General features: G+C 39.7%; 2 protein-coding genes and 1 long non-coding RNA gene across 4 annotated transcripts in view; 1 reads left to right on the top strand and 2 right to left on the bottom strand.

Annotated features, from left to right (window-relative positions):
* LOC131240599 (MDIS1-interacting receptor like kinase 2-like) overlaps positions 1 to 20,811 on the bottom strand; it is a 41,407-nt gene extending 20,596 nt beyond the window's left edge. The window contains exons 1-2 of one of the 2 annotated variants that reach the window (XM_058238909.1): positions 19,670 to 20,811; positions 17,939 to 18,297 (exon numbers count right to left, since the gene is read on the bottom strand). In XM_058238909.1, the coding sequence (XP_058094892.1) occupies positions 17,942 to 18,297; positions 19,670 to 20,777 (1,464 nt within the window). In that variant the 5' untranslated portion in view covers positions 20,778 to 20,811 and the 3' untranslated portion in view covers positions 17,939 to 17,941. Of the gene's footprint in view, positions 1 to 17,822; positions 18,298 to 19,669 lie in introns of those variants that run through there. The other variant, XM_058238908.1, reaches the window with a different exon arrangement.
* On the top strand, positions 16,877 to 18,379 carry LOC131240600 (uncharacterized). Its single transcript, XR_009168824.1, has 2 exons — positions 16,877 to 17,631; positions 17,696 to 18,379. It is a non-coding gene; the product is annotated as an uncharacterized LOC131240600 (long non-coding RNA).
* A 50-nt stretch (positions 20,812 to 20,861) lies between the features above and the next one.
* On the bottom strand, positions 20,862 to 22,478 carry LOC131239057 (MDIS1-interacting receptor like kinase 2-like). The gene has a single exon (XM_058236618.1). It carries the CDS (start codon positions 22,476 to 22,478, stop codon positions 20,862 to 20,864), a length of 1,617 nt encoding a protein of 538 aa, XP_058092601.1.
* Positions 22,479 to 24,909: the final 2,431 nt, after the last annotated feature.

Genomic DNA, 24,909 nt, shown 5'->3' with positions numbered 1-24,909 from the left:
CGTGGATTCCTGTGAAAAGTCCAATAATGGACCCAACCATCATCGCAGCGTCGGTTTGGCGTCCGCGAAACGCACGGACGCTGCCAGTTTTTGCGGAAATTAGTGGGCCCCACTCGTCAACCTTCCGGAAGATCTGATCCGTCCATCGTGTAGAGGGCTTCGAGAGCTTCAAAACCATGTTGATATTCCTCGCCCATGCGTACACACGTGTGCGGTACAGAGGCCAAAAGTAGACTGCCCCGGGACGTTCAAAACTGAGTTTTTTGAGATTTCTTCTGTGGGCCGCGCTAATGGACCTTCAAAACCACCCATTCTTGACTAAAATTTCGTTCTGAATCCAATGGACGGGGTGGATTTTCCAGAAAACACCTCTGTGGGGCCCACCGATCACGACTGCGAAAGTTTGTACTCCGAGTCCTTCTACGAATCTGCCACCGACCCCAGCCATCCAGCAGCTATAAAAGGGGAGTTTTGGACGTGAGAAAGGCATTCAGAACCAGGGGATTCCAGATCTGGAGCAAGGGAGAGAAGAAAGAGAAGAAAGAAGAGAGAGAGAGATTGTTTGGTTTGACGTTTTCTTATGAATTTTATTTAATATTTTTTATGGATTTTATGGGTCACTAATCTCTCAGCTAGGGCTGAGATGAACCCCCTAATTTGATTAGCTCTTGTGTTGGTTGATTTACTTTGAATTTCAATTAATTTGTTTCTTTCTTTAAAGTGGGCTTTATGGGTTTAAATTCTATACTTCTCCATCTATGAACTTGACCAAAGTATATATATGGATGTTGTTTGGATGCTTATTATATGTGCTTGTGTCTGATCAAGAACAGGTTTCCTATAGAGGAAGAAACAGGATGCTTTAATGAATTGTATATCCCTTATGCCCGACCAAGGACATGGGATATGTCATTCATGGCATTGCTTAAAGGAATTAGACAGTCTGTATGCCCGATTAAGGACACAGATTGTGCTTTCTCTATTTAAGTGGTATCAATCTAGATCAAGGTGAATCAATAGACAAAACAAGGGTTAGGATAATTAGGGGTGGATTCGAAAGTCCTAGTGCTCTCTCTCTGATTGAATTTTCTTCCCTGTTCTTAATTTTTTTTTTTCCCTAAAATTGTGCTTAGTAGTTCTTTCCATTATCTGTTGGATTAGTTAAGGAGAGTCATAGATTTGAATTGTGACGACCAGTCCTCGTGGGAACGATCTCGTAATACGTACCGTATCTGCATCTGATTCGTATACTTGCGAGTTTAAATATCATTTAAATCGTGTTGGTTTAAATAAAACATCAAAGGGCTGACCTTAATTTAATGTGCACAGTTCATTGGGTAGGGCCCACCTTTAATATTCGTAGTGCCCTGAATTTTGAGGGTCGAGTAATGCCCAACTCCCGAACTCCCGGGTGCCACTTATGCCTTGCGGATTGTCAGAATGTGGATACCGTTTGATTGATTATATGAGCATTTGAAAAATTAAATGGATCATATGGCACAAACTACAAACAACTTACTGAATTAAAGTATGACTAATAAAATGTATGACTAGCAAAATGAGAGAGTACGCATGATGTATGGCATCCCAACAAAATATATGGTCCAAAAGATGTACAAATGTCCCTTTTTTGCCCTAAGGCCTCATCACTAGTCTTAGGGCGACCCGCCCAGAAGCTGAAAGTAAGAGAGTTCCTTCTCGTTTACAATCGCCCTATCGAGCGCATCAGGCTCCGTGATACCTGCATTTAAGACAGGGTCTGGTTGATGTTTTAAAACACCGTCCCAGAGTGGGAGTGAGTGATCAACTCAGTGGTTCCATTAGCGTAAAGTTACACAAGTTATCAATTCCATAAGTGCAATTAATGAAAAGTATCTAAGCACATAATTCCTAGTTACTCTTATTAATACTTATGCATGATATTATGATATGATGCATGCCCTCACCATCCAACACTTCCTCGAGCGACACCATTTAAACGTTTACATATGTCCAACACTCCCTCAATGCGACCTCGACTGCCGAGTCGCCAACCTAACTAATGTGATGCTGTCATGATCGTGTTAGTCAAGTGTTTAGTTATATCTGTTCATCAAGCAAAGTTGGGGAAAACTGAGATACCCTAACGAAATTAATACCCTATCCTGATCGCGAGGCCCACACGGCCATGACGGCCTTACGCCTGCGATCTTTGATCCATTTGGGTTCGTCACTCTCAAAAGACTCATACGAACAAGGGCTTTGTAAATTAAGTTTGCTTGCGGTCATTACGGGGAGACTCGTCACCCCGGTGTAGGCATACAGCTCTAATATAGTGTCACATTTTACCACGCCTGGCTCCCGAGACTTTAAATCATATCGTAGTTGTTACCAGTGGGCGCTTCATGGGCGTAGAGTGCCTCAGATTCAAACATGCGTGGTCATACATGGTGCACGGATATAGTTGGTCAGTTAGTGTGCCAATTCGGCCGATTTAGGCGAACCATGAAATATCCGGCATTAGGTGCGAGCATCTCGTGTAATCCAACTATTGCCAGCTATTCGTATTCGACCTAAATCGTCAGATTGGTCGCTAGGCGGCCCAATAGGTGGAGCTGCCCACGTGAGTCTTGCAATTTTGCTGGCCAACCCAAAAGGGGCTAATCATTTAGCATTTTATAGGAAATCAAACTTCTCTTAGTCTCAGAAAATTTAAGCATGCATAACAATAAACATGGGCATTCAACTTAATCGAAACATAGCGACGACATGCGGGCACATTACCCTAATTCGTCACAGGTTTTGAGACAAATTAGAATCAATTTTTCATAAAACAGATAGAGAAATAAATGAAGAGCAATACTTCAATAACTTGGCTTAATCTAGCACGAAAACAATCATTAATTACTTTAAGCATGATTAGGCAATTTATGAAGAAGTAACTACTAAGGAATTTACTTGTTAATCAACATGCACACCAATTTCGCATATACAATTATTAGTTACAACCTAGGTTTGATAATTGGTCACCTAAGGATAATAGTCCGCACCTAGGAGTAGTTCGACAGTTCGTGGTGCTGCTCCTAAGATTTCGGTTTTGTGAGTTGGCATATCGGAGCCTTGCGCCAATAGAATTTGCTTGTTAGTGAGCATGCAAGTGGCTTACGATGCCAAAATCTAGAAAGGGGCTGGATTGATTACCTCTCTATTGCCGGTGGGCCGCTTTCTACGGCAATGGAGTCGTGGGCTCCAATGCGGCTGTAATAGGAGGGAATTTTCTCAAATCCAGCTCCTTTGGGAGCTCTCTTCTTCTACTCTCTCCACTCCCGCTCTCCCTTGCAACAGAAAAATTCGTATGGGAGTGAAGGAGTGTGATTTTTGGGCTTTTATAGTCTGAAATTTGTGTCTACATGGCCCTAAGAGTTCTTTTTCTAACATGCATGCCTTTAATGGGCTGGATCTTGGCCTATAGGGCTATTCTAAGGGTCCACTGACCCATTTGTGCCATAGGCAGGTGCCCCATCACTAGATAAGTGATTGGTCCGAATTTGGCGGCAATCAGATCTTGATTGACCACGGGGGATTTATTCGTGATCGACGGTTACTGATGTTCGATTACAACCCCAGTTATACGGATATGAGCAAGGAAATATCCCTGGTTCATGACCCTAGTTTGATTGCAATCCAATGGTTGGAAAGTCGCAACTTCACATTTTTAGTGGCAGGGCCAACTTACTTAGTTTTCAGGTTTCAGGTCTCGGAGAGTCGCGTCTTTCAAGCACTACCTTCACGGTCCAAGTTATGCAGTTTGTGGCACCGTTTGGGTCTGCCGTCCACGATGGACTCCAAGCCCAGTGAGGCCTATAATTCCCTATAGTTTCGGATTAAGTGAATTTTCTATGGGCGACACACGGCCATTTTAGTCTATCGCAATAAATTGTTGGAAGAGCTAGCCCCGCGACCCATTTCCGACATAGGTCATGCTCAGGTCTGACTACGTTCATGACCTCGTAAGCATGACCTCGTCCTTCCGTAACTTGGTGATGGTGACTCATGACGTCAATTATCCCTAGTTTTTTAGGGCCTCGCACGTGTGCTTCATGCGCTCGCCTAGTGCGGTCCTGTACGGATTCCTCTAGTGGATGCCCTAGGACGCCATGACATTTGTCCTGGGTGTTACAATATTAGTCATCCATTATGTGTGGCCCACCATCAATGTTATTATCTATTATGTGGGGCCCACCACTAATGTTATTATCCATCATGTGGGGCCCATCTTTAATATCCATTGCCCCTCATGCATAACCCACCTTTGATGTGGACCATCCATCATGTGGGCCCACCTTTGATGTAGGTCGTCCATCATGCGGGACCCACCTTGGATATGAGCGACTCATCATTAGGCCAACCTTTAATATGGATTGTCCATCATGTCAAGCCCACCTTCATGTGTATCATCCATTATGTGGGGCCCACCATTATTAATTGCCTATCATGTGGAGCCTACTTTGATTTGTCTCCGTGTGCATCCTTAGTTCCCCAACAAGCGGTATCAGTGTTAACGTTAGGAAATATATTGAATATAAAAGCAAGGTATCAATGACATCTGACCCAAAGTTCAATGTAAAAAAAATAATCAGGTAAAAATAATTTTAAACTATGAAAAGTTAAGATGAATGGTATTTTATTTCAGCAAGGATTAGATGAAGCTATCCTTGAAAAGCGACCGGAATCTATGACAAAGGAAGAATGGAATAAGACGGATAAGAAAGTTAGTACATTTATCCAATTGTGCTTAATGAATGAGGTCATCTATAATATTATAAGAGAGAAAATCGCAGCAAGTACATGAGTGAAATTAAAAAATATCTATGTAAAGAAATCTCTTGAGAATCTAAAGCTATAGCTTGTACTTGAAGCTATAGTTATTCAATCTGAAGATGGAGAAGGGGGGCGACATTAAGGCCCACATTAGTAACTTTAATCGGTTGATTTGCAATTTGTTAGATGTGGAAGAGATAATAAAAGATAAGTATCAAGCATGTATACTGTTGAATTCTCTCACAACATCGTACGAGTCATTCAAGGATCCTTTGTGCATTGGTAAAATGACCATTAGTGTTAAGACTATTGTCTCAGTTCTTTAGTCAAAGGCGATGAGAAAGAAAACGATGGCATGGGTGCTTCTACATATGCACTGGTTATAAGGGGGATAAATTCTAAGCGGGGCAGTGGATCTTCATAATCGAGGTCTAAATCCAAGGGCAAGGGCAAAAATAAGTTAAAGTGTTGGAATTGTGGCATGACCGGACACATGAAGAAGGATTGTTAGAATCTTAAATTGATAAAGGAGAATTCAAATATTTCTTTCACGGAAGCTAACACAGTGGAATTTAGTGAGGATACAAATGGTAGTGACATGCTAACTGCATCGAAATCCGGATATTTCGATGAAGAATGGATTTTAGATACGGGGGCTTAGTACCACATGATCCCTCATAAGATTTGGATCACTAGTTACAGTGAGTGTGATGATGACTAGGTGTTTATGGACAATGATAATACATGTAAAGTAGTAGGTGTTGGATCGGGGACGCATTAAGATGTTTAATGTAATGGAGCGTATCTTGACAAAGGTGAAATACATTCTTGATTTGAGGAATTATCTAATATCTTTAGGAGCACTTGAGGCACTTGGGTACAAATTCACTAGTTTCGATCATGTCCTTAAAGTTTCAAAGGGGGTACTCATAATCATGAAGGCACAGAGGAATGAAAAGCTTTATAAGTTAATTGAGAGGAGTTGTAACATCTGTAGTGGATTTCACGTCTGCACGTATATGACATACACGCTTAGGCCACATGAGCGAGCGAGACATAAAAGTACTTTTCGACTGTTGTTTAATTCCAGTTTTTAAAAGCATTGATTTTAGTATATGTGAGGACTGTATATATGGTAAACAGTCAAAGTTATCCTTTAAATCTGGAAAACATGTTTGTATGGAGTTTTTAGATTATATGCATTCTAATGTATGGGGCCTTTGCCCGTGGTTTCTGTTGGAGGGTTGTCATAGTTTGTCACGTTCATCGACTATTATTTTAGAAAAGTGTGGGTTTATTTCATAAAAATAAATCTTATGTTTTCATCAATTTCAAGCAGCGGAAAGTGATTGTTAAAAAATAGTCAGGGGCGAAAGATGAAAGTGTTAAGGACAGATAATGGTAGGGAATTCATTTCTAGGGAAATCAATCAATATTATAAAGATAGAAGAATTATGAGGCATAACACAGTGTGTCACATGCAAAAGCAAAATAGTGTGGCTGAGCGAATGAATCAGATTCTTTTGGAGAAGGCCCAATGCATGATCAGTAATGCTGCGTTGGACAGGGAATTGTGGACTGAGGCATTAACACAGTTTGTTATTTGGTGAATCGATCCCCTTATTTAGCCATTGAATGTAAATTTATAAAAAAAGTGTGGAATGGTCAGCAGGTAGACTACTCAGGATTGTGTGTATTTAGTTACAATGCTTACTCCCACATATCATCGGTTGAGAGAGATAAGCTGAACCAAAATGCTAAAAAGTAAATAGACCACACAACATTAAACAGTGGGTATTGGATGCCTACGGTTGAAAACTTCCAAGGCAATGAAAGTTTTAAATCAAGTTGATATTGTTATCTTTCTTCATCTATTTCTATGTAACCTTATGAACAGGTTTGTTGATAAATAAAGCCCTAAGAAGGTTTCAACATGAACATCATTATTCTCACTATTTCCTATGTTGTGGTTCACTTAAGCTTTATATATATTTTTTAATTTTAGTCATATGCCCTATAAGATGAAAAGGTAAAACAATGGATTGTGTGGGTAAGAAACATACACCACAGTGGGGCCCACAAAATTGACTCAGTACTATCGAGTTACTTGGTAGGCAATCCACATCCACACCATGGCTCTTGTATCAATATACTAGCTTATTTTTTGGCTGGGGAAATTTATTTTATTAATTTTTAAGGGGAGTTATTAAATACTCTAGTTGTGCAATGCTTGAAGCGCGAGTACTCCGAAATTGTATGCTTAGTCATACGTAACTCAAATGGTTGAAATCACCATAGCTATGGCATAATCCTAAAATTAGAAATGAGGACAAAGGGAAAATTTTCCTTATTAGCTGTCCAGCGTCCAACCGTCTGATAATCAGATTATCAAATAAACGTTAAAGTTTTAATTCATGATACATCTATAATGAGGCCCTTAATTGGACAATTCAGTTAAATTATTGATATGCAACTTTTTAAGTAACTTCTAACTGCCTGCATATCATCTATTGCACCCTGTGCCAGATTATCAAAATTCTCCCTTTGGCAGAATATTTTTTACTTTGATGGTTGATAGCTTCGTACATGTTTATTTTATAATTGTACGCCGGTATACAGGTAACTGAAATTAAACCGTCCAATTAGTGGCTCCCACATTAGATAGGATATCTATGGATTTCTAGTGGACAAGAAAAATTAAAAATATTGAATCTCCTAAATTGAAGAAACAAATGTGAACTCAACTAGCCTGATCTTGGGGCCAGCACCTGCCTCCAACGAGGTCCCTTGATTTGCACAGTTAAACTTAATTTAGATATATGACACGGGTATTGTTTTCCAATTCATGCTTATGAATTATGATAGTCCGTCAGACCTATCAAAAGTAATTAACCATTCCTTTAAGGGAGGGCTCCAGGGAAGTCAAGAGTCAAGGTGAGAGAGATTTGCCGGGTCTTTTGGATGACTCTAGACCTCCAGCAATGAAAGCATCACCCACGTTGTTGTTGTTGTTGTTGTTTTTTTTTTTTTTTTTTTTTTTCCTTTAACGCACGCCCACACACCCCCACACACTCTCACACCGTAGTGGAATTTCACCACCTATGGGTACTCGAACCCTTGATCGGGTTCGAAACTCCTGGGGAGTCTACCTCCAGCAATGAAAGCATCACTCACGTTGGGGTCAAGGTCTCGTAGACTGGAATCACGATCTACAACTCCCAAGGCGCAAAACACCAACTCTATGGGCCAACCATGTTGCATATGTAAAATTACCTCCGTCCATCGGAAGCGGATTGGCTGGTGTATCACACACCAGCTATATAGCTGGTGTAGATAAGCGGATTGGCTGATGTACCACACACCAGCTATATAGCTGGTGTAAAGACGGGTGCCGATGCTCCTCGAGCTCCGAGTTACGAACGGTTCAAAGGAGATCAAAGTTACATGGCCCCACAATGATGTATTTATTATATCCAAACCGTTCATCCATTTTTTGAGATGATTTTAGAGAATTAGACAAAAAAGAATTACAATTGGGCCACAACAAAAATATCAGCGAGGATAGTGATTTTCACCGTTAAAAATTTTGTAGGGTCCACCATAACATTTATTTTTCATCCAATCTGTTAATAAGGTCAAAAATAGATGGATGAAGAGGAAATTTTTTTTTTAAAATATTGATCCGATACTTCTGTGACCCCAAAAGGGTTTCAATGGTAGCCGTTCAATCCCCACTTCTTTTTGAAGTGTGGTCCATTTGATCTTTACATCTTTCTTATTTTTAGGCTCAAGCATTAAGACGAGCTCGCAAAATGGATGGACGGTTTGGATATAACACATACCTCATGATGTGACCCACGGAACTGGCTGACGTAAATACACCAGCTATATAGTTGGTATGCGGTACACCAGCCAATCCGCTTCGATCCATCAAGCGAGAATGATTACATATTCAGATTGTGTTGCTGCCTGGGTACTGCATCCTGCTCTCTTTTTAAAAAATAAAAAATAAAAAAATTCTTCTCTTCATCCCGATGAGTTACGCCTGATTAATGGGTTTGATAACAGATGCACACCATGGTGGTCCCACCCACAAACCTATGGTTGGCCCATTGTTCAATGTGGTGTGGCCCATCTGAGTTGTGGATCTTAGCTCATCTTAGACCTACAAACCTAACATTGGGGATTGAACGTGATAGACCGAGTGGATTTTACACATCCAACATGGTTGGCCTCACGGTGGTGTTGTAAAGGATTCAACTCCCTCCTAATACTTTCCGTTTGACGCGACATCAAAACAAGGGTTAGAGACGAGGCTGTATGGGCAATTACATTAACTACCAGCATTAGAGCCTACTTTAAACTTGCTGGGCCTAACACGATGATTGCGTGCAATAAACGACAGTCATTGGACCTTGTTGGGACAGACCCGATGATAACATGAAAGAGAAGGCAGTCGATACTGATTTTTGAGGAAACCACCATCAGGGTATCCTCCGCAGTCGACATACACAATCGACAAAATCTTCAAATGGGTCCTTTAGATAGGGGATGCATGTCAAAGCGGGCATGTACATGCTATCCAGCACATTAATCAATATTCCCCTCTGTACACGTGCCGTGTATTACTCTTCATGCAAGTGAGAGTGACACATGCATTTGAATGCAGACGGCCGGGTATGTGTGTAGCCCACCTGATACATGTGCATGCCAGATTCTTTAGCTCAGGAGCTTTCAGCGTGTGGACCAAGACTAAGACGATTTGAAAACCACCCAGATTAGAAGATGATACACTTTTATCATTAGATTATTTTCCTTTGATATTTTCTCTTTAGCAGTTTGAGTTCTAAATTGTTAATCATGCAGTCTGAATAATTTCTGAAAATTAGATATATGGGACCCTTGATATACACGGGACACAGCTTCAATGGATCCTTGACTAGAGGGCCCACAGTAATGCGTGTGACTTATATGCAAGTGGTCCATCTGCTTTGATAAATTATTTTAGTGCATGATCCAAATAATGAAGCAGATCTAAATCTCACGTGGACTACACTCCACCAAACTGGTCATTGAATACCCACCATTAAGAACTTGTTTGAGCCACGGGAATGTTTATTTGCCATCCAACTTGTTGATAAGGTTCACAGACCTAGATGAGGGATCACACAAATATCGGCCTGATTCAAAACTTTTGTGGCTCACAGGAAATTTTCAATAGTCAACCACCACTATTTCCTGTTGTGTGGCTCGCTTGAGATTTGGATCCGCTGCATTTTTGTCTCATGTCCTAAAATGAACCCACAAAATGAATGGACCGCATGGATATAAGATACACATTGTGTAGCCCCACAGTCAAGGTAGGGGCGGCTCAACATTTTTGGGGGCCTTAGGCAAGTCATAAAAGTGAAGTTTTTTAGTTTAAAAATTAAAATAAAATAATAATTAATAAATTCAAAATTAAACTATAAATTTGTTTCTTGCCTTTTTAGATGTAAAATTACTAATTAAACTTTTGTATTCAAGTTTACCCAATAAATCAGTTTCAATAGATAAAATTGCTAAACTGTTTAATCTATCTTGAAATATAATTGTTTGTAAATAATTTTTTATAATTTTTAGTTTTGAAAAACCTTCTTTCTGTAGATGCAATTGTAACAGATATGGTAAATAGTATTCTATATGCAATAAAACAATTTAGAAAACAATCTAGTTCTTTTATTATATTAAGTATTTCAATTGGAGTATTAATTTCTGTTTTTGCAACTTCTTTTAAAATTTTTTAATTTTGAAAATAAATCTAAACCATCAATATCAGAATGCATATCATCCTTAAGAAAATTTTCAAAATCGAGATATATATATATAGATATATATATATATATATATATATATATATATATATATATATATATTTAAAGCACCATCATCAAAAGATCTTAATCTTTCATGACCAAACATTGTGCGATTGTTTTACTGCTGAGTAAAAAGAACATTCCACTACTAATAATCTAATTAGATATTGGTGTGCCACTGTATTGTTAGAAAAATGAAGTTAGAATTTAATTTAGAAAAATAATGTTAGAATTTAATTTTTTGAAAACTTAATTAGCAATAAAGTAGGTAGTTGTGGTCCTAGGTTTTAGGAGAAAAATTTATCGAGAATGATGCTATTATTTTAAAAAGAGACGATAGAGTTAAAATGTTATTATTGACAGTGCCATTTTCTAAGATTTGTTTTTTATTTTCAATTTCAAATTTGTAAACTAATTTTTAGACGTTCCTATTTTGTAGGCCTTTCAATAAATTTTATTTCAAAAATTTCAGGCTTTTTTTTTTTTTCTTCTTAATTTTAATGTTGTTATAATATAGGACCTTCATAATTAAGAAATTTTAATTTTGCTATAATATAGGGCCTTCATAATTAGGGGGCCTTAGGCCATTACTTCACCTGCCTACTCCTTATAACCGCCCCTGAGTCAAGGATCCGCCAACATCAGTGCACCAAAGCCACGTCCCTTGATATGTAGTTGCAGTACATTCAACTTGCGCTAGCTCATTCCCACATCCCTTAGTTTGTAACTCCCCATACTAATAAGATAATAAAGATGGAGCTTTTTAGATGAGAGGTACTTTAATAAGTTATTTGTTTTTTTTTTAGATAACGTTTTACACTAAACTTGTTTAGTAGAATCACTATTTCAATTATTTATTTTAAAAAAAAAAAAAAACTCATTTGAAATAAATATATTTAGTAAACATTTAACTAACAATTTTTTTTTTTGGGGGTAGTTAATGTCATTTTTAAAAATTACAATAACTCCATTATAAAAATATTCCAAATGATTGATTTGATGGATCTTACCGTGGATGGATTATGCCCCAAATAGCAAAAGAATGAATTATTAAAATATTTATGTTTTAGGATATTTAGGTGTCCATCATGTCAAAAATTAAATATAAATTAACTATTATATGTATTCCATATAACACCTTGATCTTTTTAATACTTGAATATTTAAAATTCTCGAGTGTTACCATTAGAATCCAAGTAGTATACACGTGTGTAGGATTCCTAAACCTGCACTTAAACTTTTATTTAGATATGTTAAACACTTGCAGGTGCAAATGAACTCACAAACACACACTTAGGGGTGTATAGCGAGTCGAACCGAGTCGAGCTAGCCTCAGTTCGACTCGGCTCGAACACTGGCTGACCTCAGCTCGAACTCGGCTCGGCTCAGTCCTCTAGCTTGACTGGCCAGCTCAGCTCGGTTCGGTCAACGGCTCGGGCTAGCACAGGCCGAGTTCGAGCCAAGATCGAGCCCAGTTCACCATTGAGGCATTTCCACAAACACCTGAACTGCAACTTCAAAAACCCACTGTTTTACAAACAGAGGCAATAGTTTTACAGGTGTTTTATCAAACACCTTCTAAGTAACATAAAAACCAAAGAGAGAGAGAGAGAGAGAGAGAGAGAGAGAGAGAGAAGGTATTTGTTTAATGTACATACCTTGCTTGCCACCGGCCAAACCTTCCTTGCCACAAGCCAAACCTTCCTTGCCACCAACCACATCTCGTTAAGTCATTTTATTAAACAATCGGTGTGCAACATCAATGGCAATGTAACCGAGTCACCAAACCAGTTCGATCCGAGTTCAATTTGAGCTGGATTCGAGCCAGATTCGATCTGAGTCGAGTCAAGCTGGGGCCTGCTCGAACTCATTTTCGAGCTCAAAAAATCAGCTCAAACTCGGCTTCAAACCAAGTCGAATCGAGCTTCTTCGAGTTGAGTCGAGCAAGCTAACCGAGCTAGCTCGGTTCGTGTACACCCCTACACACACTTGAGTGCACTTTCTCATCATAGTGAACGCAGGGCCTTCATATATCCTAAAATATTCGAGAGTTCATCAAACTAACCGTTAAATCAACCATTCACAGGTAGATATATAGAGACATTTGACCGTCCATTTTGAATTTGGACCACCCAATCATGGTAAATTAACCACTAGATCTCCATATCTGTTCGTTCACATATCAAATTAAAATTATGATCCGCTCATCTTGTTTTACATTTATAAATAGGCTTAAACAACCATTAAATATACAATTTAAGTAATTTACATATGTGAACAAGTCACTTGAGTTTAAAGGTGTATATTCTTAACATAAACTACTTCGTATGTATCCATTTACAAAATTGACTGTACAATGACCTATATACATGATTAAACCCCTAATCATACTTTAATTTTAGCCATTCATTTGACTATCTATTATAATTGTATCTGCCAAAAGAGCTAACTAAATATCAAAATAAACTATTCATTTGGAAGATCATAAAATATACTTCATCAAAACTACTAATTAGTTTTCACATAAATGTTGATAAACGTTGTTTTGAATTACAACTAGACATAATCTATTAAAATGACATCTTGGTCAATCCTTCCGTGATTAAGGCCCAAATTTTATCTGCTAATAGAGCATGTAAAATGGGGTCATGCTAAAGTGCTGTCACAAACGGACAGTAGGAATGGGCTAAATTGACATTTGAAGGTTTTTATATAAAATAAGGGAAACGAGAGATCCTAGTTTCTTACCCTGTTTAACATTGAGAGATTTAAATTGATTTTAAAATTTCGAATCAATAACAATTCCTAACCTATCAATGTGTGGTCACTTGTGATTTGGATCTACTTCATATTTGGGCACATAGCCCAACGTGGTCGGGCAAAGTTGACGATTGGTGGGGATCTTGCATAAGCATCTTTGTGGGCCCAATGTAACGTTATTAAAACGAAAAAGAAACAATGTCAAGCTTGAGTACGTGACAAGTAGATTACTCTTACTCTTACCTCTTTTCCTTCCACTTTGCGGAGGTAGGATCTCAACCCACCGAACCTACCATTGGCATGGGCCATCCATCAAGGGGCCCACTCACTGATTTAAGTCATTCATCAAAGGCAGACTCCATAGAGGTTTGCGACAATAGGTTTTCCTTGTATGGAGATCACCTAATCCGGACCACCTACATTTTGGATTTACTGCATTTTATCAAGGTTTTTTTTTTTTTTTTTGGTTAGTGATTTGTTTCATATCCATACTTTCCTTGCCACCAGCCAATATTGTGGAGAATCTATGCACCCAAAACAACATTTCATTAAGTCGTTTCATCAAACCGTCGGTGAGTAATGTCAATGTCAAAATAATGGAGTTACCAAACTGATTCGTTTTGAGTACGATTTGAGTTGAGGTTCAATTGCAGTCAATTCAAGCTCGGACAAGCCTGAACTTGGCCAAAAAATTTTTTGAACTCCAAAAATCAGCTGGACAAGGCTCAAAATTTTTCCGAGCTCTAAAAATCAACTCTGACTCGCTCAAACTCAGTTTCGAACCAAGTCGAATCAAGCTTTCTTAAGTCGAGTCGGGCGAGTTAACTGAGCTAACTCGGTTGGTGTACACCTCTGCTAATGATGAGGTGTTATTTTGTAAAATTCCCAAATTTGTTTTTTCTTTTTAGAAGTCCTTTTTTCTTCCTGCCCTCACGAAATAAAACAAAATGAGTTTCGGTCGTTGATCAAGAACAGTATTTCAATCCACCACAAAATGCCCTCTTCTGGATGAATGGCTACAAGTGACGATCACCTGCAAATCTTAGTCCGGTGTGGAGGTGAACGGCAGTTTCCTGCAACACAAAGCCCTGTGAGGCCCACCGAGAAGTCCGCGTGAAATCCACTTCGTCCATCAGTTCCACCAGCTTATTTTTGGATGAAAATCCAAAAATGAGTAAGATACATGACCAAGTGGGCCACACAAAAGGAAACAGTGGGAAAGGAAGGAAACACTCGCCATTGGAACCTTACTGAGGCTTACCGTTATGCTTATATGCCATCCAACCACTTCATAAGCTAATTCCCACCATCATGAAAGGAAAACACAAATATCGGTTCTGTGTGCCCCAATAAGGTTTCAATGGTGGGTAGTCAGTCCCCACTGATGCTTGTGGTGTGGCTCACTTGAGTGTTGAATCTAGTCGATTTTTGCCTACTAAAGTAACATGATCTGGCGACGCTGATGGACGGAGTGGATTCCACACGGATAACACGGTGGCCCCACAGGGCTTTTCTGTTGCAGCCTATATAGCGCAGGCATTTGCCAAGCACGGAGAATCTGTTGGAATGGTTGATTTGTGTCGTTTTCGGCAGTCTGAAGACAATGCTTGCAAGGAGTTTGGCGATTTGTCAAAGCGAGCTACCGCCTGTCTCTGATACCATCAAATCCAAAACATCACAAAAATGTTATGAGTCAGGTGATCGTCATTATCCCTTTTAATCTTCCTAAACGTTATTTTCTGTGATATTTCAAAAAAAAATTTTCCTTGATATTTCGGCTGTTTTTCGTTGGGCTCTGTTTGCCCCTGTATATATCAGGCCGTATGATTGATTGTATTCCTCCAACCTACAGAATCATTCTTTCCATTTTCTGTTCAATAACTGATTTGAAAATAAATATTTAATTATTTTGCGAAATTTTGTTTAGAGAAAAAAATAATAATAATAACCAAAATCCTACAATATATTGAGATCCTCTTTTATTCTCCATATTGCATTCAGCCAAGGGTCCAATAGTACCTGTACTCGGTCTAAGCCGAGTTCATGTATTGCCGGATTTGGGTCCTTCCCGCCCGGGTCTAGTTCTTAAAGGTCCAGACCCAAATTCGCTCGGGTTCGGGTGCTCATTGAGTGTTTGGATCTGGGCTTTAAGTTGAGTTTATCACAAATAAGAGCATTTATACATAGTTGTGCCTACTGAAGGATGGATTAGATCGCACAAACGTGCCACTTTGATATGCGCATGTTTTGTAAATGGTCTCTCCAACATGTGCGTGGAATAGGAAACCTCATTTGTTTTGCTAGAATAATCAATATATATTAAATGTATGTAATTTATCTATTAAAACTAAATAGACCTGAGCCGGACCAACTAGCCTGACTTCAAATGGGTCGTGACCCAAATTTCCAAAAGATGGAGGGATTGGACCGTTGAGGTTGTTTGTGGACGAACTTAGATCAGCTAGGTTGTTGAGATTTTCTTTCCCTGGAGGAATGGAGCCATATATCTGATTTTTAAAGAGCAGTAAACTTGCAAGTTTGGTCAAGTTTCCAACAGTGGAAGGAATGAAACCTGTTAGACAATTACCACATGCATATCTGTAGATGGTACAGATTTTTAAGATTGCCCATTTCTTGAGCCATCGGGCCTGAAATCTGATTCTCGCAGAGGTATAAGAAGGAAAGCTCAGTCAAATTTCCTAAAGTAGAAGGCAAAGAAGCAGTTAGAAGGTTACTGGACAAGTCTAGATGATACAGTTTGAGGTGCAGGTAGTTGTTTAGATTGTTCAAGGCCATGTGCGTTTCTTCCAAATTCTTCATATTTCCTATTTCCCCAGGGATGGGACCTGAAACTTGTGTTTCAAAGACATGCAGATACATCAGCTGGCTCAAATTACCCAGAGATGGGAGGGATAAAACCTGCACGATTGTTTGTTTTGCAATCTTAGGGTGAGAAGCTAAACCTTTAACTGCTCCTATTTCTGGAGTTATCGAACCAATTATCTGATTTTGGAAGAGGTGCAAGTGATGGAAATTTCTCATTGTACCAACTTGGGATGGAATTTTTCCACCGAGTTGATTGGTATGAAGTTTAAGGGAGATGAGTCTGGTCCAATTGGCAAAGAGATGAGAAGATATTTTGCTAGTTAGCATGTTACTAGAAATGTGTAGCTCAGAAATGCATAAAGATTAGATAGTGAAAGAAGTAGGTTATAGGGGAGTTTATTGGATGACAAATCTAGGAATGCAAGTTTGGAAAGTGTGCCGAATGGGATGGAATGGTTCCAAGGAGTGAGTTTATACTAAGATTGAGATGGATGACCAACCATAGAAATGGAGAAAGATTTCATGATCATGGCCTGAGTGACAAAAACTTCATGGTGGTCATATGAAGTTGTCTTCATTTTTGTAAAGACACATAATCTTACTGAGCTCAATATCAATATTTACACATGTGATTGGAGGTGCTAAATATATTTGAACTTTCTTTTTTCTTTAAAGGTGAGAGCATACCACCTATAAATTTATTAAAAGTAAAATAAGAAAATACAAATAGGAGGAAACATAAGCAAAGACCACAACTAAAAGGGAAAAGACTTGAACAAAAGAAAATAAAGTGGACCAAAGCATAACAATGTAAGCTACGATTACAAGCCAGAGGGCCCTGTTTTATTCCACGAAACCACATGCTTCACTTGAACCAGGAGTTGCCATCCCTCAAAAATCGAATCCCTGTACAGAGCACAAAAATATATTTGGACTCGATTAATAAATTTTGAAGTAAACACGTGACTCATACTTTAATAATTTGGTGTAGCATTTGTTGAATTATCAGTGCTGGTCATTGATATCCAAGTCATTTATCAAGCACTCAAATCTTTGTACATATGGTATATATGTATGAGATTCACACCATTCATCTGCCCCAATCATGGATCCATTGTATCCCAAAAATCCCAGATCCTAGCTGCTCCATGAAAGATTTAGGAGACTTCCTAGATGAAATTAAGTCCTATCATTGGTCAATATTCAATAGGCAGAACTTCTTCAATCAGCAGCTCGGATTATCTTACCCATGTGATTTTCTGGATTATGATCCATTCATGGAGGATCTAACAGATGAACGGATTCATTGAATTCATGGAGAGCACATGGTAATAAATTTAGATGGTAGAGCTTTCCTTTTATTGACCACACATGCCAATATGGAACAACTGTGCCAGATCCGAGCTTTCCATCAGGTGCACAACACCGTTAACATCTTTTGGGCTGAAAATCAGGACATTCCCCTCTTCAAGGTGGACCACAATGCACAGAGTAGATGAAATTTTGTTTCAACCATTCTTATGTTCAGTGCATAATATCAGCCATTCTTATGTCCTGTAAATCATATACATATTTGCCCACTTGTGTTCTAGGACAAAAGATCCGAACAGTATGGCCCACCTGATGGAAGGTTGGATCTCACATGCCTGTTCCATATTAGCATGTGTACCTGACACAAGCGTACACGGTTAGCAAACCTTTTATGTCTGTGCATCTAACAGTTGACCCAACGTAATCGTGTGGAAAGCACCAAGGAGCGGGGCCTTGCTAGTGGATAGCTCGTGAGACACGTGGCGCATGGATGGCCGAGATTGAGGGTTGGTATGTAAGCATGCAAGTGCCAAAGTGGCTGTAGCAACCAAACCCTTCATGTTTTCAAGCGTGGGAGGAGGGAGGCGTTGGTCCAATACATCCATCAGCAGTATATCTTGGCCACCAGACGTTGCCAACGATGAGAGGAGATCTCCAGGATGCCTTCCCATTATCACTTCAAATGCTACAACACCAAAGCTATATACGTCGCATTTCTCAGTAACTCTCATTGTGTAAGCAAACTCTGCACAAAACATAAAAATAAGATCATGTTTCAAAACCTACATCCATCGGTACTTGATGCTATATATGCTTACTTCCGCTCAGACCTGAGTCTGGTGAGACACCCATTGTATGCAGCACTTAAACCACTCAAGAACATTTTATGTGTTTGACATCCACTACGGCCATCAGGTGGGCCTTCTTGTATTCACAGTATAGCCCGAAAATGAACCTGATTCAAATGTCAAGTGCGCCATACCAAGAAGAACTAAACCACTCCTAAAACCTCGATTTACATGTGTTGTGTTCCAACTGAGTTTTGAATCAGGCTTATTTTTAGAGTGTATGTTGATCTTGACGAGTCACACCTAATGAATGGGTTGGGGGAAATATACACACCATAGTGGGCCCCCACACAAACTTATGGTTGCATATGAGAGTATTTTAATGTTACACGTATCATTCATCATATTGAGACATACATGCCAAGCTAGAACACATGTCAACAATCTGAGCTGTCCATCATGTGGTCCGTGCAATGTAGATGACCGGACTGGCCTGATCTTTCGGCTGTGGCTTCTAAATGGTGGGACCCACTTGACATATGGTCAGCATCAAGCAACATGGTCGCCATGTAGAGGGATTGGGATCTACACGTGTGGATAACTCGTGAAACCTGGTAGATATGTTTACGGGTGAGTGGAACTTTGTTTATGAGGGTGGTTTTGTGGGTTGCTCTTTTGGGAGAGTTTGATTTGAATTGGTGTGAAATGTACATAAAACCCTTCTTTCCTTTTTTTCTTTTCTTTTTTTTTTCCTTTTTTTTTTTGAAAAAAAAATTGGCATTCTGTATATCAATTTTTTTGGGCCGGGCTTGGCTTGGTCATTTTAGCGAGACCTATCTCGGCCCAGTAGGCTGCACATGCATCTTACATATAGAACATGGTTTGCATTTTTATCAATGTGTGGCTCACCTAATCAAGGGATGGATTAGGAACATTCACCATGGAGATAGAGTTTTGATCAATCTGGGGAGGATCAGGCCCAAGCCCAATCAATTTTTTCAGGCTTGGGCCTTGGGCCTTATAGAATCTAGCCTGGCCATCCCATTTTCACCACTAAATGATATATATATATATATATATATATATATATATATATATATATATATTGAAAATGCTTTAAATAATATGCGACTTTAAATTAGTTTCTCTAGGGACAAATAGCAAATTCATGGAAATGTGATGGTCATTAAGCATTTCAAGGAACAATTGAAATAGAAGCAACTTTTTGAAGTCATGTTTATCACTACATTTAGACATTCCATGTTCCATGAAATTATCTAACATAAACAAGTACTAGAAAATTCAAGAAACATTACCATAAGTGCATACCTGGAGCTATGTATCCATAAGTGCCTGCGAGTGTGGACCAATTCGATGAATCTGGCTTTATAAGTCTTGCGGTGCCAAAGTCAGAGACACAGGCCTCAAATTCTAAACCCAACAAAATGTTTTTACTTGATAAGTCCCGATGAACTATAGGAGGAGTGCGATCATGGTGCATGTATGATAAAGCATCGGCTACTCCTTTGATAACTTTCATCCTCTTCACCCAATCCAATTCTACAGCTCCTTCTTTATTGCCACCGAGGATGCTAGCTAAGCTTCCCCTTTCCATGTACTCGTACACCAAAAATGTACACCGAGCATGGGAACAAAACCCATAGAGCTTCACGATGTTGCGATGTCGAATTTCTGTTAATGCTTGTATCTCTTTTTCAAAGCTTCTTTGATCAGCTTGTTCACCACCTTGTGACGAGTCAAGTTTTTTCACAGCAACCACCTGACCCATCTGTAGATCTGCTTTATAAACCCTTCCATATCCTCCAGCCCCAATGCAATATTTGCAATTGAAATCCTCCGTTGCCCTGATGATGTCTTCATATGCAATCTTTCCATCGAAATTACATATTGCAAATAGATTTCCATTTTTCACTTCTAAGTCCTGTTTCTCTGCATTTCTTGTTCTGTGGGATCTTTGTAGGAAAATGGAAAAAATGGTGGCAAATACAAGTATAAGAAATAAGGCTGCCATGATAGGAAAAATGATCACAATCTTGTGGTCTTTCTTCCCATTGTGAGGCTTTATAAAAGAGGAATTACAAGGTTGCATGCCTTTTGCTTCACCGCATAAACCTTTGTTCTCGATGAATGCCCTTGACGGTGCCAGATGGAAGGCTTTGCCAGTGGGGAGAGGGCCCTCCAAATCATTGTATGAAAAGTCGATGGAAGATAAACTGATCATCTCTTTGAAAGATGATGGGATGGAACCTGAGAGTGAATTGTGGGAGAGATTTAGTTTTTCCAGCATTTGCAGTTTCCCAAGTTGTTGGCTTATCTCTCCCGAAAGGAAGTTACAGCTGAGATCCAAGGTAATTTGTAGGTGTATTAGATTACCAATCTGAAACGGAATGCTTCCATTCAAATAATTCTCACTCATGCTCAAATACTGCAATTTGGAGCAGTCCCCCAGTTGCTGTGGTATCGGCCCACTCAGCTTGTTCTTTGATAGGTCAAGAATTGCCTAATTGGATAGTTTTCCAATTTCACCCGGTACCCAACCAGATAATTGGTTGTTTTGCAAACTCAAGTTGTAAAGCATGGACAAACTCCCCAGGCTACTAGGAATCTTTCCTTGTAGGTTGTTTGAAGACAGGTCGATTTTTTGCAGCTGACTTAGCTGCCCAATCTGTGGCGGAATTCTACCAGTGAGATTGTTATCAGAGATTTTTAGCAGCGTCAGGTTTTGACATTGTCCCCATTTTGGTGACAGCTCACCATGCAATTTATTATAACTCAGATCGATGTACTCTAAACTAGGATATACTCCGAAAACTTGGGATATATTTCCCGTGAGCCGATTATGCTCGAGCCGGACTCTTATTAAGGTAGTGCAGTTTCTCAGGCTTTCAGGGATGGGACCAGTGAAATGGTTGTTATGGGCAGTGAAGTGCGTTAATGATATGCTTTGGCATACATGAGGTAGGTGACCAGTGAAGTTGTTGTAACCAAAATATAGCCTCTCCAAACGTGTTAGATTTGAGATTTCTGGGGGTACTGAACCAGATAACAGATTATCGAAGAGAACAAGTGTAGTTAGGCTTGTCAGATTTCCAAGAGATGGAGGGATTGGACCAGTGAGCTGATTTTGAAATAGGGAGAGATAGGTTAGGTGACTCAAATTTCCCAGAGATGGAGGAATTGGACCAGTGAGGTTGTTATCAAACAATCTTAGATTAGCTAATTGGTAGAGATTTCCTATCTGTGGAGGAATTGAGCCATGGAAGTGATTTTCAAAGAGCAGCAAGCTATTGAGTGTGGTCATGTTTCCTAGATTAGAAGGAATGGAACCTGTTAGACTGTTGTTGCACACGTGAAACTGCATCAGTTTTTTAAGGTTGGCTATTTCACTTGGGATGGGGCCAGAAATTTTATTGTTGCGGAGGACTAACAAGCGAAGGTTGGTCATGTTTCCGAGAGTGGCAGGAAGGGAACCATTTAGCAGGTTAGTGGATGCGTCTAGCTGATCCAGAAATTTGAGATTTCCTACTTGTTGAGGAATTGAACCAGATATCTGATTATCAGATATGATTAAGTTAACGAGCTTAGTCAAGTTTCCTAAAGATGATGGGATAGAACCTGTTATATGGTTATTTGACAAGTTTACCATCGTCAGCTTCTTCAACTCTCCTATCTCTTTAGGAATTGAACCAGAAAACTGATTGGAAGAAAGCTCAAGGGTGATTAATTCAGAAAGAGTGCCAATTTGAGTTGGGATGGTTCCAAAGAGTGCATTGTGGTCAAGAACGACATGGACCAGGTTGGGGAAGGAGGAGAATCTCAAGTTATCAAGTTTACCTTGCAAACCCGCATATTGTAGGCTTATTTCTGTTACTCTTCCGGCGACATTGCATGAGATTCCAGTCCAGTTGCATGGAGAGCTATCTTGATTGGTAGCAGCATTGGCATTGGGGTGTAACGACCATGAACTGAGTGCTTCTCTTTGCAATAGGTTGGCTTTCCACCTGAGTAGAGCTTCCACTTCAGCTTGGGATTCCAAGGAAGCAGCAGCATCGATGGAAGAAACTGACGTTGCCCATACAAGCAGCAAAACAAGGGACAGAGATTTCTTTATGGTCATGTTAGCTGTCTATGCAGTGGTGCAAGCTATCGATCATGTTAGAAGGCATTATATAGCGGGGGGGGGGTGGGGGTGGGGGGGTCTCAAGAAATGCTCTCAGAGCACCATAAGTTACAATTCTTCAGGTTGTATTTAGTTGCACTGGGCACTTGGACTGTCCAATCCAGGTCCAAAGCACATTTCATAGGCAACCATGCAAGCATCACACCAATACTTAATGGACAGCTCAGATCTATTAATTGAACTGTCTAACAAAACACAGGCAACTAAGAGCACTGGACCATTTCTCGCGTTTCTCATTGACTGTAGATGAGTATTGGTTGATTGCATTAAATGGAGGGTTGAAGTAAAGTAGTACCAAGTACGAATTCCAAAGGAAAAAACAGAAGGTAAACTATCATGCTCCAATGTAGTTTTTACACGCTCCATCTACCACTATATCAATGATTCAGATGGCGATAAGACTCGGATTTCCTGCCGCCTCTAAAAGTTAAATAAATAAATAAAATTTTACAATCTTACTATGATTCAATGAAAAAGCACTGTGTGCACTTGTTGAAAACGTATTCTATAACCCCAACATTATAGGCCCATAGTCATATTTATGCGATATCGGATCACTCATTTTAAGATATGAGGGAGATTCAAAATTGAAGTGAGCCACACCATGAGAAACAGTGGGGATGTAAATACCCATTGTTGAAACCTTTATGGGCCCAACCATGATGTTTATATGCTGTCTGATTCATTCAAAAAGTGATTCACAAATGGATGAGAAAACACAAATGTCGTTGTGATCCAAAACTTCTGTGGCCCCCAAGATGATTCAATGGTGGGTGTTCAATTCCTAGTATTTCTTGCAGTGTGGCCCACTTGAGTTTTTGATATCATTCCAGTTTTGTCATGTCCTAAAATGACCTAACAAAAGGAATCCATCCACTGGATATGACACAAACATCATGGTGGCCCTACTATGCTTGGGTTAAAATTGTCATTTGATGCAAGGAAATCTTTGATTTTCACTTTAAGGCCCACATCTAACAGGGGGCTTTTTCAGTAGACCTGTCAGGTTGCAGGAGTCCATTGCAGGTGTTGTGACCATCCGGATTGCATTGCAACAATGCCACGTGAATGTTCTTAAACAGATGGAAAAGGAATAATAAAATTGTCTTTCTCGTACGCCTGTTTTCTCTCTCATATCATTCTGTTTATGGTTACATTGTCTTCTATCAGTTGTGCATGTCAATGCATTCACACCAAGCGGGCACCAAAAGCGACCTATGTTTTACAGCTTCGCTCCATAGCGCTATGACCGGCAAGTCTCCGCATTTAACAGTACCTGGAAAAAGCACGTGGTGCAAGTAAAGGCTATGTGAGGCCACCGTGATGTGGGTAAGTTGCTAGCCCAAACTTTAAATCTTTCTGGACCCACCGTCATATTTATATTACACCCAACCACTTAATTAGTTGAGTTCATCCAGGTTGAAGGAGAAAAATAAATTCCAGCCTAATCAATGGTGTACATCCCGTCTTAACTGTTACCCACGGTGCAGTGCACTTGGGTTTTTGATCCGCATGATTTTTGGGTCACCTTGCAACATGAGCCGGCACAAATGATGAACAGATCAGATCTCACATGCACATCTCACAGTGAAACGCACAGAGATTTTGTTGAGTGTTTGTCTCATGGGGACGCAAGTGGAGCAATGAGCCAATGAGGGAACTACCGGTGGCAATGGGCTGAGCTAAGGCCAAGACGAGATCAGCCGGTCCTAAGACCTGCTCCAGCCTATAATAGGCTAAATAGGCCCCCACCAGCCCTCTAGAGGCCGGGCTAGGGCAGAGCCAGGTCTAGCAACAAGTCTAAGTCTCACCCCCGAGAGACCGTTTGGATACCACCAAATAAGTTATCATTTAACTTTTGATACGTATTTAAGTTACTTTTTTCACTTAAGTTAATTTTAATAAGTATAATTGTAAAAGTAACTTATATGCCAAAAGCTATTTATCTTAATAAGTAATTTTTTTTAGCCTTTTCACATATATGAATTTTCTACTTCTCTCTCACAGTACATGTTAAAGAGGTTCGGTCCTACAGTGCATATCAAAGCAGCCCCACGTGGTGGACTGTCCATATTGAAGGTGGGGCTCATATGGTGGAGAGTTCACATAAAAGTTGGGACCCACATAATGGATGACCTCGTATTAATGTGGGCTCATATATGGTTGGTCCACGTCAAAGGCTCTGCATGATGGGCAGTGGACATTGAAGTTGGGCTCCACATGATGGACGGTCGACATCAAAGTTTGGCCTCTAACGATGAATGACCCACATCCAAGGTGAACCCCACATTGAAGGTGGGGCCCACATGATGGATAGTTCGCATCAAAGCTGGCCTCCACATGATGGGAAATTAACAATGGTGGGCCT

Source organism: Magnolia sinica, chromosome 3, assembly GCF_029962835.1.
Source record: "Magnolia sinica isolate HGM2019 chromosome 3, MsV1, whole genome shotgun sequence".
Classification (NCBI taxonomy): Eukaryota; Viridiplantae; Streptophyta; class Magnoliopsida; order Magnoliales; family Magnoliaceae; genus Magnolia; species Magnolia sinica.
Note: the sequence above shows the minus strand (reverse complement) of the source record. Positions and strands in the feature narration are given on the sequence as shown.

Coding starts and splice junctions, on each gene's coding strand:
- LOC131239057 (XM_058236618.1), bottom strand. CDS start 22,478: ATGACCATAAAGAAATCTCTGTCCCTTGTTTTGCTGCTTGTATGGGCA.